A 15532-nucleotide genomic window follows, 5' to 3' on the forward strand; every position below is an offset into this window, starting at 1 on the left:
CAATATTATTCTTTTGATGAAACAATGCAAAAATACAACATCCTGCGGTTCATAGGGATCTGTATCAATGTTGGACATAGGTAATAAAATCCTGGCATACTTGCTGGCTCGCAGACTCCTACCTTTACTCCCAGATCGAGTTCTACCAGACCAATCCAACTTTGTCCCGGGCAGGGCAACTCAACATAACCTCTGCAGGTTCTTCGCAAGCAGCGGCATAGACTGGGCACTTACATTTGAAGCTATTGCGTAAACCTTTACCATTTTTGCCTAGTTATCTGCATCCCGTTGTTGTGGCTTCATTGGTCCATAGCAGATTGGATTACTGCAATGCCTTGTTTCTGGCTCAGCCTATTGGGCTTATCGATTACAGGTGTTGCAGAATCTAGCTGCCCGGATAGCGACCAATCGACTACATGAAATTCACATCTCTCCAGTTTTGCGGTCCCTTCATTGGTACCCGGTGCATAGGCGACTGCAGTATAAGGCTCTATGCCTTGTTCACCAGGCCTATTATCAGCAGGGGACACACTATCTCTGTGACTAGTTTGTACCGTATATTCCAAACCTGGCTTTTCGTTCTGGAGAGGCGTGTTTGGTTGCAGTGCCCAGGTTTCGTCTTGCAAGAGTGGGAAGCCGAGCTTTCTCCATATCAGCTGCTAAGTTGTTGAATGGGCTGCCGCCTGCCTTGAGACGTATCCAGAATCATCTGGAATTTACACAGTTGTTAAAAACGTTACTTTGCTAGGTCAAATTGTTTGCTTGCCTTCTGCGTGTTTCGAGCGCCAAGATGCCTATGGGCCTATGAGTGCATTATAAGTTGCATTAACAGAACATCTGTCCTTCTGGACATGCAAAAGGCGTTTGATATGTAATGGGATTAGCTATTCTTGACACTTCAGAAGGTGGGTGTGGAGCAAGAATGTTTTAAACATGGGAAACCGATTTTATAAAAACCCTGTTGCCCGTGTTCTATCAGATCAGATGGTATACCATCAAGCACCCGTCCAGGATGTCCACTATTTCTAGGGGCTTAATGGCTCTTTGCAGTAGCCATGAAGCCCCTAGCTTGGGCCTTGCACAAGGGATCCAGAAATGGGGATTGAAATTTCTATGGGGTCCATACCCTCACGTCATTATATGCTGATGATTTAATGTTGTATATCAAAAATCGGTTCTCTCTCTCTCTCTCCCCCTCTCTCTCTCTCTCTCTCTCCCTCTCTCCCTCTCCCTCTCCCTCTCCCTCTCCCTCTCCCTCTCTCTCCAGATACCTAAAATCTCTGCAGACTGAAATTTTTGAAAAAACTGACGGCTTTTCTGCAACATAGATACTGTGGACACTGCAGTTTGAGCATGTAAAAAATGACATAATTATACCGCAATTGGGCCTTGCATTTCCTCTCAAGTGTTTGTTAATTAGATCAGAGGAATATGGTTACCTTTGATGTGACCTTCCGGAGAGGGTTAGATACATTGGGCCTTATAAAGCTGGAAGACGTGTTCTCTGATGGTAATTTTGTTACCTACGAACATTTGAAGCAACTTGTAGGAGATTTCACTTCATGCACTCTTCTACAGGAGTCTTCAGGCTTCATTCAAGGATACGATTGATTCCTTTCCCACCCTACCTCCAGATAGCCCGATTGTTAATTCTCTACTGCGTTCAACTGGCCAAAAACACGTAGTTTTGGGGCTCTACAATCTAGCATTAAGTATTAAAAAGCAGTCGCTGACTGTGAGGCAGCGATAAGAAGGTTCACTGGGGCAGCATCTAGCACAAAAACAATGATCGCATGCGATGAGACATGTGCGCGTAGTCTTGGGGAGATACCCACATAAGTAAGTACCTACATCATTATTGCCGAACCCCAAAGCAAACGGCTGTGTATGACCCACACAGGCAGTGAATGTCCCAAATGCTGAACAGTACATCTGATTTTCTACACATGGCCTGGAAGTGACCCCCCATACAGGAGTTTTGGGGAGCAGTGACAAGCAAGCTCCAAGGAGTACTGGAAGAAACTGTGTAATTGAACCTGGAAATATGTCTTCTTGGCTGCCCGCAAGAACTCAAAAAGGGAGACGCCAACTTTGTGGGGCAGACATGTCTCTTGGCAAAAAAACTCCTTGCCAAAACGTGGAATGGTACCCACTAACGAAGCTTGGATGAGGAATTTGATTTGGTGTAACGAGCAGAAAGATACTTGGCAGCATAAATGCCCCAAACAATCTCAATGTATACTAATTGACCTTGGGAGAATCGACCTTGAGAGAACTGACCTAATTTAAAAGGTCAATTAGGACATATATGTGGGGGGAATCCCCCAAAACCCCCACCCAATCCACAAACCCCCCACCAAATCCCCTTATATTATTTATAATCCAAAACCAACCCAAAACATATATAAAATAATATAAAGGTCAATTGTGCAGAAGGTCTATTAGGACCATTATAATTAGATCAATTAGGACAAAAGGTCAATTGTAAAAGGTCAATTTGGGTAATACCATTAATCTTGCTTCTCCCCAATCAGATTTATTTGAGCAATGTATGTATTTCTCTCATTTGTCATCCTGGTGTATGTATTTAATGAAGTGCTCTCCGTTGTTGTTGATGAACTGCAATAGAAAGAACTTTAAATGAGAACCAAAAGTGAATAATTTCTTTGGCATCAGTGCCGAAGAAGAACATATATTTGTTTGCTCGCCAGTTACATTACCTGAAGATAATGATCTCTCAGTTCCATTCATTTTGCTGAATTACTCCCATCTTATTGCAGGAAAGAAGAATTTGCTAAGGAGCCCATTCGTTTGAGCAAGGCAAGCACGGTTTCAGAAAAGTCCTTGCTGAGTGCATCTCGGAAAAAAAGACATCTGCAAAAATTACAGCGTGCCTCTGCTACGAAAGTGAAGGTAAAACACGCTTTTAATACAACATTTTGTGCTATGGCACAGATTAGTCATGATTTTGAAAATTTATTTTCTTTGTTATATCGCAGGAGATTGAATACCAAAACCTGCTATTTCCAGTAAATTTATCAACCCCATATGCTGTGGCTACTGTTTTAAATCAGCAACCGGGCAAGCTAAAGGCTAAAGATTTACGAGAAGGTAAATAATGCGACAAAAAATAAATGTGGTCCTAAATTGATAGAAGAAACATTGACTCAAATGCATGCTTTTTTTATTTTATTTTATTTCAGCACGCACATTATCATACAATACACAATGTTTATCATACCTGTAAGCACATCTGCAAAATGTACTATCTTAAATAATTGGTGGAATTCAGTCCATGACAGACCTCCCTGGGTTTTCAAATTGCCTTATATCAGCCGTGAGTAGATGAGCCATCCCCCATTGTGTGTGTGTGTGGTTAGACAAAGCGTCATCTCTCAGCCGTAACTCTTGCTGTAGTAAGTTAGGAACCAGATTGTCAACAAGCGGCCATATAATGCAAAAAGAAGGGCCTTATGGCGAAAGCTTTCTTGTAGTATCTACCACTTTGTAAAAGCTAGTGCAGATGTGTAGGATGGATAGAGAGTTTCTGAATTTTGCTTTTAAAAGCTTCTTTCAAATGGATTGTGCCCCTCCACGTATTCCACATCTTTGATATCTCCTTCCAGCGTCTGCTGCTTTCAAATAATTTTTCTCTCAGTAGAGTGTGTTATGTGTCGTTGACTCGATGCCACTCTATGGCCTCCATCCGCTCTCGAGCATAACGTTGTGGCAGCAGGACCCCTATTGTCCCTAGCAATCCCGAATGGCTATACATTACTGAGACAGGACAGAACTAATATGCGTGGCAGCAACATTGCTATCATCGCTAAGACTAGCCTAGGCATGAGAACTATGCCAACCACAGTTAACGATTCATGTGAAGCGCTCACCATCAAACTTCCTCTAATTAACTCTCAGACTTTGACTATTCACCTTATCTACAACCACCCGGTCCCATGGGGACATTCGAAGAGGATATATACAATCTAATTTCTAATAATCTCAATCGCTTCACAATTACTTGTCCTAGGTGACTAATTTAGGCTACAATGACCCTTTAGACAAAAATGCCACCACCATTGGCAACATTTTTTCTGAGCTAGGGATAACTCAATAAAACTCTCGAACCCACTCACATTGAAGGGAGAATCCTCGATTGGCTAGCAGATTACAACTGCACCGGCAACATCAAATCCCTTGATCCACAACCTTGGACAGACCACATTTTCTTGTTCTTCAAACTATCCACCTCTAGACCACTCTTGCCAGCACCCACCATGGCCCCGCCATGTCCAACAAGAAATAAAAAGAATATCACCGAGGATACAGTGATTCCTGTGATCCTTCCCACTCTTGACCGACTAGCGGACCAATTAGACCCTGAAACACTCATCGATGAGTACAACAAAATCATGTTAACCACCCTCGACAATATCGCCCCTCTAAAACTTAGACCAAGTAAACCCAAAGCCCATTTAAATAAATGGTTCAACTCCAAACTCAAGGATCTACGACGATTTAAGAGGGGATGCGAAACAGCTTGGAGGATAACCCCCTCAGAAAACCACAAAAACGAACGGAAATCTCTGCCCAATATAAGAAGGAAATCCACCTGGCCAAGCGAAAGTCATACAACAAGCGTATATCTAATGCTAACTCGAGTATGAGGGAACTTTTCACCATCCTCAAGGAACTAGAGTCACCTATCCCATTCCGGACACATGCTCCAAAGATGAAACTTGGTCTGATATTCAACAAGCCCTTTCTAATAAAATAACCCTGCTCCAAATGAAAATAGCCAAGAAAAAACCCTCTCTCATTCAACCAGCCAAGACCAATAACCTGAACAAAGACCCCCCTTCAAAAGAACAGGACCCAGCTGCACGATTCAAGTTTCTATAAACCTCTATCCTTGAGGTGGCGAAAGTCATCCTATCTCTCAAGCTTTCCAACTGCCAGGGCGACCTCTGCCCTGCCCAGCTTATAAAAGATGCGGCCAGAGATCTTTCTCCATTCATATTGAAACTTTTCAACGCTTCATTTGCGTCTGGCACTGTGCCGACCAATTTGAAACAATTTTGGGTACTGACGCTGCTCAAAAAGCAAACCCTAGACCCACTTATACCAAATAACTAACATCCCATCACGACAGTCCCTTTTCTGCTTAAAATCCTGGACAAGATAGCTTATAACTAAATTCAAAAATTCATGGACCAACATAAGCTCTTAGGTGAACGCCCATCAGGATTCCGACCCCAACACGGCACTGAGACCGCCCTCATGACTTGAAGGCACAAATAGATGAATTATAAGATAAAGGTAAAATGGCTCTTCTCTTGCTGCTGGATCTTTCGGCTGCATTTGACCTGGTGGACCAAGGGGTCCTCTGCAGCCATCTAGACTCAGCCGCACATTTCTCTAAAGAGGCCATAACCTGGATTGAGTCCTTTCTCAGCGACAGGACCATGAGGGTGTTCTCCCCTTCAGGAGTGGCTGGCCTGATCCCCATCCTGTGCGGAGTCCCTCAGGGCTCTTGCGTATCCCCCACCCTATACAACATATTTACCAAGCCCCTTTTTGATGATCTGGATCTTCTTGGTATCACCTACACTAACTATGCAGATGATACCAAGATTCTCCTCCCACTTTCCGGGGACTACAACAAGGATTTGGCCTTGGTGAATAGGGTGTATATCATCATTCAGGCATGGATGGCAACCCACGGTCTATGGCTGAAAGATAAAACAGAGCTTACCATCCTGGGGACTCACTCTAACATCAAAAAGCTAGGCCAAGACTACATCTCTTTTGTGATTGATGGTAATATCATCAAGGTGTCCATGGAGGTGGAGGCACTTGGCTTTTACCTGGACTCCACCCTTTCCTTCGATAAACAGGTGAAGTCTATGGCATCCGCCACAGCTTAAACTTGTAAGCTCCTTAGAGCAGGCAAACACTTTCTATCAGATAACTGTATTATCTTAGCTAGAGCCCTGATCCTATCTAGGCTCGACTATTGCAATGCCCTTTACATTGGTGCTAACAAATCTATCATCCACAGAATCCAAATCTTACAAAATAATGCCTTGCGAGCAGCTCTTGGCATTTCCAAAAGATCGCATATTTCCAAGTTCAGGCACCAGAATAACTGGCTGTCCACCCAAAACAAAATACATTTAAAAGTTGCCTTCCTTGTTCACAAAGCTCTGAACAATGCTGCTCCGAGCTATCTCACAGACAAATTCCATAAGAGAAGCTCCACACGGCCAGCAAGAACTTCCAATGCCAACCGCCTCCTCATACCTAGATTCAGGCTGAATGAGGCTGGGGGAGGCAGCTTCCAGGTCCGAGGGGCCCAATTATGGAACTCACTACCTCACCCCCCTACGTGAGGAGCAGCCCTTTCTGAAATTCAGATCCAATTATATCAATCTACTGAAGGTTGCCGATGACTAGCTTACTAGCGCTTACCTAACTGCTGTGACCGCCTAGTGTAGATTTGTTATATACCCAACTATTTGCTGCCCATGTGTACATGTTCCCCTTCTGGGCAGAGATTCAATGCCCTACCAGTGCCTGTATATATTCTGTCTTCCTGTAATTGACCTTCTATGGCCTGTATATATTTTGCCTGCATGCAATCTGTATTGTCCGTCTGTATAACTTTGCTTTGCTTGTAATCCGCAACCTTGTAACTTAAGCCTCACATATCCTGTACTGCTGCGCCCGGTTACCTTCGGGTCTGGTGCGCATTATAAGTGAATAAAACAAACAAACAAATATAGCACACACTGCGCCTGTTACTTCAGTTTTGTTTTTCCGCTGCACAGTTCGCTTCGGATCCGTTCATTGATGTCAATGACATTTTTTTTTAAATTTCGACTCCAAAGACCAGCTTTAACAAGTGTGTGGATTGTGGGTCCAAAATGTCCGTCATGGATCCACACTGCATTTGCCTATTGTGTCTGGGAATCGAGCACAAGACGGAAGACTGCGCTTCCTTTCAGTCCATGACAGAGAAGGTGCTTAAAGTGAGGACGGGGACCTCGCTACGGATAGGCCATTATCCAAATCCCCATTGATGACTCCTTTGAAGAGGAAATCTTCAGATGAAAGAGCTTGAGGGGTGGGTCATCGTCACAGAAGCACTCGGGTAGCGCTTGTATTCTATAAGTGGTTTGCACCAATCATCGTCTTCGGTTTCTTGAAAGAAGGTCAAGAAAGGGTGTTGTATATCCAGCTTTCTATGTCTTCCGACTCCTCTCCCAAACAGTCTCTTGCCCAGGTAAGTCAGCCTCTAAAGCCGAGTCGGATAATTTTTGCTTTGCTTCGTGATGTTCAAAATATTTGAGAAGGTGGCTTCTTCGACCTCTTCCAAAGAGCTGAAAGAGGCCCATGACCCCGTTGCGCCTTGTAAGGCCGAGAAAGTGTCTGTCAAGATTCCAGCTCGCCTGCTGTCGAGCATGGGCTCAAAACCTTCGACCCCTCGAGTTCACTAGAAGCCTAGACACAGGGAAAGGTCCTCTTTTATTTCATCGAGTTACGGGTTGGGTACTTTGACGTCAAAGGCTTTGGCGTCGAAGCGGTCGACATCATTGACTGAGCCATTGAAGGTTTTTAAACCTTCTCCGAAAGATAACCTTTTTTAAGTTTGTCTTCCATTTTGAGGAGGATGAGCCTTCTGACCGAGACACCCCACCTTTTGGGCTTCAGTTTGGGACCCCAAATCTTCCTTAGGCTCTGATTTCAGACGACACTTGATGGACTGTTTGAGAGCTGCAAGTGGCCATGATAACTCTCCTGAGGTTGAGTTTGCTACATTAGAACCTCTGATCATGCAGAGGCCTCTTAAAGGTCACTTATGGATAGGGTTAGAGTATGTGGGATGGGGAAGGCCTGCCACAGTTTACCAGCAGGCGGAGCTTACCAATATTTTAGATAAAGATACTCAAAAGTATCCTATTTTGCCAATCCATACTGCTCTAAAGATCAGAGTAATGGCCAATTGGGAGGCCCCAGCTACCCCAACCCTGCAGTGAGTAGAAAGTACAAAACTTCAAGCGTGTATCCAGACTTTATGTCCAAACATCCATCTCCCAAAAGTTTGGTAGTGGAGGCTGCTACCTCATCTAGGGCTGCCGCTACCCATCTATACCACCTGACTGGGATGACACAAGATTTGACACATTGGCTAAGAGAGTTTTCTCTGCCAGTAGCTTGTTGTTAAAATCCATTAACGCTGCTTGTGCCCTGGCCAGGTTTTCCTTCACGCAATGGGATGTCGTAGTTATTGCTGCGGAACATATCCCAGAAGGGGAGTAAAGGGATGGTTTCTTTTTTTTAATCTTGTTTTTATTCATATTTTCATCATTATAACATACAGAATCTCACCTCCCTCTGACCCCAACACCCCATAACCCTCGGCCCTCCCTCCCACTTGCCCGGACAGCTACCACTTTAAAAGTATCAATCCTTTCAAATCCAGAGAATTGTTCATTTAGTTGAATAAGTCCAAGATCTGTATTCTTTGCAGGCATCAGTTCTCACGGAAGTCTTTGTGCAAAAAGTCCAGCACGAACTCCCAATCATTCTTAAATTTCTTTTGCTCCTATTGTATTACATATGTAACCCATTCTAAAGAAACATAATGCCAAATTATCATTAGCTACTCTTGTTCTTTTGGGGCCATGGATTGTTTCCATTTTTGTGCTATAAGTGACACGGCGGCAACAGTTAGTATCATATATGCTTTCCTTTACGTCTTTACTGTTAAAAGCAATATGTCTCCCAAACCCAACATTGCCTCGCCCATATCCCATCATATTTGAGGACTAAAAATCTCTTTCATTGCATTAATACTTCCCCTAAAAACTTGAATTTTCGGACACTCCCACCATATATGGATCCATTCTCCGATTTCTTTGAATCCCCGCCCAACATTCACCCAAAACATTATTGTAAAACGTACGTATGTAATTTCTCGTGTCAGGTGCCATTGTATCATTACCTTAACCCACATTTCCTGTATCTGAATTGCCTGCATCAATTTTGGGAATTCCTTTCAAACCACCAACCATTGACTCTCTGTTATGACAATACCTGTATCTTTTTCCAATAGCTTCATGTACCCCCATTCCACTGGAGATGGTGGTGGCTGCCTCAGCTAGTGAGTCGGGCTGGCTTGCGTCTGATCCCGGGAAGACATAAGAGCTTTCACCTGAGTGGTCCATCTCCCAAGGCTGTTGGAAGGAGGACCAAGATGACCCTGCAGCTGAACCCATCAGGACAATCGTGTTTTTGACACCAAAGTACTTCCTGGAGGGGTTTATCAACCACTGCCCCTGTCCATTCGCACCCACATTTTCTCCATCAGTTTTGCATGGTTGCGTAAGTCTGTCTTTGCGCCTGATGTTCAATCAATATAATTGAACATCCCTTTTGATGGTTCCCATCTATTAGGAAGTAAAGCAGATGAAAGCTTGGAAAAACTCCAATCATTCAAAGCGGCAGCAAAGTTGCTTGGCGCGTCAATTAGGCAACCACACCATCTGACTCCTCAAGGTTGGATGGGTCAGTCTTTTTGCTATTATTAATCTTTCAGAAGGACAAGAGGCCAGGCCAACTAAAGGGACCAGAGAAGATTTCCCTGAGGTGGATGATGTCGTCATGGTGGATAGACCACCCAATTGCCAGCCTCCTTACCATCGGCTACTACCACAGCTACACCCAAAACCTCTCAGAGGCCTCGGTCCACAGGACTGTTGTGGGGGGCAGGCTCACTCAGCATTTAGAAGAATGGCACAGCATTGCATTCGATGCTAGGGCCTTGCAAACCATAGCTGAGGGTTACTGCCTCCCTTTCTTGAGAAGGCCACCAGATCATCCACCAGGGAGCCACACCCTCAAGGTTCCATATCTGTTCCGTCTGCAGGAGGCTTCCATCCTGCTGGAGAAAGGTGCCATAGAGCCGGTGCCTGTGGCAGAGAGTGTCATGATCTCTGCTTCCAAAAGGTCAGGGTTTTCCCAACTCCCTTGGAAGCAGATCCATAACCCACGTTCCGAGTGCCAACCAGTCCCAATTGGGACCTTTTGGGCCCAGTCCTGGCGCCAGTGGCACCAGGCTCATAAATATGCCCAGTCCCAGCGCTGGAAGCGCCGGGCTCATAATGCTTGGGTGGACTTACCTGCAGCAGACCATGCTGCTTACTTGCCTGCCAGTTGAGCCTCTGATCCTCTTCTGTTTGGAACTACTTTTCCTGTTGGGTGGGGCAGGAGCCACTCCCTAGGTTCAGAACACTGGAACTCTTCTGGAAAGCAGGAACTCTTTTCTTACCTAGGCGTGGCTGTGGAAGGAGGCTATTTAAACCACACCCGATGGATGAATCTTGCTTTGCGTTATTCTGCATCCTCTGCAGCAGAACGCTCATCGTGTCTTCTGCATCTGATCCTGGGCCCAAGGAAAAAGGCTTACCATCCTGAATCCAGTCTTCAGCAACACCTATACAGACAAGAAAGAACAGGTTAGCATTACGGTCTTCAGTGACAGCGCTTCACTTACCTGGTCCATCGGCTGTCACCAACGCCTCGCGCTGCATTCCGGCATCTGAAAGACAAAGGCTTACCTACTCTTCATGCGCTCCGGAGGTCTTCGCACTGCATTCCGGCATCTGAAAGACAAAAGCTTACCAGCTCTTTGCACGCTCCGGAGGCCTTCGGCGCTGCATCCCGCATCTGAAAGACAAAACAAGGTGCGTTTAAAGACATTGGAGAACTTTAATACTCACGTGCCACTACACCTTTCCCCATCTAACCCTGCAGCCGCTCCGAACTTGTACCTGCAAAATAAAAAGACAGTTAGAGCGCATCGTGAAGCAGGCAACAAGCGCTTACTTACGTGCTTCCAGGCTCTTCCATTCATCACACGGGCTCCATCTTCAACTCACTTCAGCCAGTCATCCGCCATCGCCGGAACCCTGCAAAAACAAGAGACATCATTACTAAAGACTTTTAAAGACATTAGAATTACTCAAAACTTAGCGTTAGTGCAGTAAACGACAGACAGCAGTCCTCTGAAGTCAAGAGGCCTGCTCCCCTTATCCAGTGAAGAAACTGGTTACAGCACCCTGCCCCAAGGCAGATGGAGAGCACGGTGCTCACTTACCTAAGACATCTTACCCTTCGAGTCAGACATACAGTGCACAGAGGTCCAGCCCAAAGAGCCAGCCGTGTGTTACACATCACCTTTGAAGATACGGTATACGCCCAGTCAAGACCGGCGCCTCTACGGGAATCAGGTGAGCGTTACAGAGAGGACCAGGATTGGATGGTATCATTGGACCTTCAAGATGCTTACTTTCATGTGCCTGTTCATCGCAAGCACAGGAAGTACCTGAGGTTTGCCATTGGTCATTCTCATTTTCATTTTCCTGTTCTGCCATTCAGACTCACCTCTGCCCCTCACCAAGTTGATGGTGGTAGTGGCAGCAAGTTTGAGGGGTTGATTCACATCTACCCCTACCTAGACAATTGGCTGATTAAAGCCCGCTCTCCCGAACTGGTCCTGGAACATTTCAGCATCACCTGCCACTCTCTTCACAGACTGGTCTTCTCCCTGAATTTCAAGCAGTTCTGCATGATACCTTCTCAGAAGCTTCAATTAATTCGAGCTGTCCTGGATCCTTCCTCAGGGAAATCCTCGCCGCCCAAAGTGAGGGCTCAACACATTCGGCAGATGATCATCAAGTTTCAGAATGTCCAAATTCTACCGGCCCTCGATTTTCTGAGGTTGATCAGTCTCATGGCATGCTGCATTTTTCTGGTACCAGAAGCCAGTTTGAGAATGAGGTCTCTTCAATGGGCCCTCAGGTCCCAGTGGTCTCAGTTCTCCGGCAGAATGACAGACCATCAGGTCCCAAGCAAGGTTGCGCAGGTTCTCCTGTGGTAGGCCTGCAAGAAGAATGTATTGAATGGGGGACCTTTTTGGCAACCATAGCCGGATATAATGATAGTTACTGACATTTCCCTCACAGGTTGGGGACCCCGCACCAACGATCTGACAATCAGTGGTCGTTGGTTTCCATCGGAGTCCAAACTACACATAAACCTTTTAGAGCTGGGGGCGATCAGACTAGCGTTGATTGCTTTTCTGCCCTTTGTACAGGAAATAATGTGTTGATAATGACGGAAAACACAGTCAGTACCCATGCACTACTTTAACAATAGAGGTGTAGGTGGTCACTACCACTGTGCAAAGAGTCAATGCAGCTCTGGTTTTGGGCATTGCAGAAAGGAATCTCTCTTGCGGCTGTGCACCTAGCCGGAGAGGAGAACCCAGCGGCGAATGCTCTGAGCAGGCAGAGCACAGTCTCGCACGAGTGGGAACTAGCTCAGGAAGTCCTTCAAGAGATGTTCGCCCTCTGGGGAACCCCTCAAGTGGATCTGTTCATGTTCAGTGTCAACAGGAAATATAACCTGTTCTACTCCAGGGAATTGTTTCTGAGAGGAGCTCTGGGAGACGCATTTATAGTGAACTGGGACTTTCCAATCCTATATGCATTTCCTTCAGTCCCTGTCATTCCTCACATTATCAGGAGTTGAGGAAGTTCGGGAAATCCATGATTTTGATTGCTCCAGATTTGGCCAGGAGGATGTGGTACACATACCTTCTGGACATGTCCACCTGCCCTCCAAGTAGTCTTGCCCAAAGAGAGGACCTGCTCTCGCAAGAGGGAGTTTGCATTCTTCACCCATAGATCAGGACTCTCGACTTTCACACCTGGTTTCTGAGCGGTTCAGATATAAAGATTGGGAGCTTCTTAAAGATGTCCTGGAAGTGTTTCTTTCGGCTAGAGGACCAGCAGCAAAGTCTCTGTATCGCTGCCATTAGAATACATTTTGCAGCTGGTACAGAGCTAAGAATGTGGATCCTTTTGCTTGTGACACACCTTTGGTGTGATCCTTTTTGCTTCATTTGGCCCATCAGACTTCAGGTTGCCACTGTAAAGGCTGTCTCACAGTGCTATCTACTTTTAAGTGCTCGCCAGAGCAGGGATCCTATTGTAAGATCCCTATTGTAGTCCAATTATTGAAGGGGCTTACTAATGTGTTCCCAACAGTCCATTTCATTATACCCATTAGGGACCTAAACATAGTGTTGAAATTCCTCATGGATGCTCCTTTTGAGCCTCTTCATTCATATTATCTAAAGATGTTCACCAAGAAAACTGTTTTCTTAACTTTACAGGAAGTTTTGTGGATAGTCCCCCAACTAAAAAGAGTATATGACAACACACTCCAAAAGGTGAACTACCAAAGTCCATGAGAGAGGCGATAATCACAGTACTGCTGAAGAAAGATAAGGACCCTGACCAATGTACGTCATATAGGCCTATTTCCCTACAAAATGCGGACGCAAAAATTCTGGGGAAAGTGCTGGCATCAAGGTTAGCGAGGGTGGCTCCCACTCTCATGCACCCGGACCAGTGCGGATTTGTTGGGGAAGGGATACAGATAAGAGCCTCAGTAGGTTACACCATGTAATGGACCTCGTCAAGGACTCATGGAGGGAAATAGCACTGGGAGCGCTGGACATTCGACTCACTCAAATGGTCATCGCTATTCAGGATGTTGGAGGTCTACGATGAGATGGGAGATGGGTTCTTGAAGTAGCTATGTCTGCTGTATCACCACCCCACAGCTGGGTAAAAATGAACTGGGTGTCACAGGGGTGGTCACTAGGGAGAGGGACACGACGGGGATGCCCTGTCTCACCTAGAACCACTGGCAAGATATTTCAGATCATGCATCCCGGAAGAGGGCATATGGGCTGAAGGGACGCGGCATAATATCTCCCTTTATGCAGATGACATTCTGTTCTACATGGATATCCTCTTAGCAACATGTGTATTGGAGGTACTAGACAAATTATCGGGTTATCCGATTAATCGAGAAAACTTGCTACTATTCCCGCTGGTAGCACTGAGAACCCCTGGGAGAGACACACTCCCAGATTGGGGTCTCCAGTGGGAGGAAGAATACTTCAAGTACTTGGGGATCCAGGTCTTCCATGGGGGAGACATTCACGTACAACATGGGGAGGGCCTTCTCATGTATTGGAGATGCAGTACAATGCTGGAAGAAGCTGGTGGGAAGACTTGCAATTTGCAAAATGGTGGTCCTCTCAAAACTTTTATATTATTTTACAAACATACCATATGTGATCAAAAAGGTGTTCTTTCAGATGCTAGACAAGATGTTGGGAGACCAGCTATGGAACACGACAGAGGTGGGCGGCCATGCGAATGCTGCAACGGAAACGGGAAGAGGGAGGGTTGAACATGCCTGATTTTGAACTATACTTCCCGGCGGCACAGTTACAAGGATAACACACTGCCCAGCGAACTTGGGAAGTGAGAAGGAAGGGCTGCCGGGAGGATTAGCAAAGGAGAGACAGGGGGCTGGAACTGCTGGAGGGACCCATAGGAGTTAAATGAGACACTAAGGCTTTCAGGGTGATACGAGCAATCTGGCAAAAACTATTAGGGAAGATGCGAGTGAAAGGGTTATATAGCAGTGACTTACCAGTGGGCTTTGACACCACCATCAGAGTAGCGTTGCGGAACATAGGACTCGGAATCCTGAGAGAACGACATGCACCTTGCTCGGGACTTCTTTGTAGCTGGTAAATTACTAACTCTGGAGGAATGGAGAAAATCATACGGGGTGACAAGCGGTCACTTCCTGACGTATGCAAGGGTGGTGAGGTGAATGGCAGACATATGGTAAAGTATCCCAGAGGAACTAGAGGGGAACCCACTTATGCAAGCACTGCTGGATCTAGGAGAGTGGGGCAAGAGGATATCCTCGGTATATGGGGCACTGCAATCAACAAACAGGAAGGGGAACCTAGCGGTTAAGGGGAAATGGGAAAGGGATTCAGGAGTCACCATAACAGAAGAGAAATGGGTGAGGATGTGGGAACAGGTTAAGAAAACATCCAGGAATGCACAATTCCAACTCACCCAGTTCTACTACTTAAATAGGGTGTGCTTGACACCGGAAAAACTAAATTCCATAAATCTATCATCGCCTCACACCTGCCTGAGATGCGGACAAGATCATGCGGGCCTGTGGCACATGATGTGGGGATGTCCCACTGCTGCAGAGTACTGGCGAGGTGTGCTGGAACGGTTGAACATTCTACTAGGGAGTAGGTATGAATGTTCATAAAAGGTGTCTGTGGGGTCTACTACCTGGGTCGAAGAAATATAAAACAAAACACAAAATTGCGGGATTCCTTCTGGGACTTGCCAAACGGCGAATATCGATTGCTTGGAAAAAACCTGAGGGCCCATCGCTGGGGCAATGGCTCCAAGATGCATGTAGGTGGGGTTTTGCAGAGGTGACTTACCTAAACAAGCACAGAGATCCGGCTGGGAGAACACACTGGCTCTGGACTGGGGGCGATTGCTGAGTCAACTGGCATCCATGCAAGATTTGAGACGCCCGTGAAGAAACTTATATGCAGTCTCAA

General features: G+C 45.8%; 1 protein-coding gene across 1 annotated transcript in view; it reads left to right on the forward strand.

The window, feature by feature from the left end:
• The window catches only part of CFAP221 (cilia and flagella associated protein 221), a 988124-nt gene that overhangs the window by 400547 nt on the left and 572045 nt on the right, over positions 1-15532 (forward strand). The window contains exons 9-10 of the mRNA XM_069616611.1: positions 2781-2913; positions 3000-3111. Coding sequence (XP_069472712.1) covers positions 2781-2913; positions 3000-3111 — 245 coding nt within the window. The remainder of the gene's footprint in view (positions 1-2780; positions 2914-2999; positions 3112-15532) is intronic.

The sequence above is a fragment of the Ambystoma mexicanum genome, chromosome 9, assembly GCF_040938575.1.
Source record: "Ambystoma mexicanum isolate Mex_15411 chromosome 9, UKY_AmexF1_1, whole genome shotgun sequence".
Taxonomy (NCBI): domain Eukaryota; kingdom Metazoa; phylum Chordata; class Amphibia; order Caudata; family Ambystomatidae; genus Ambystoma; species Ambystoma mexicanum.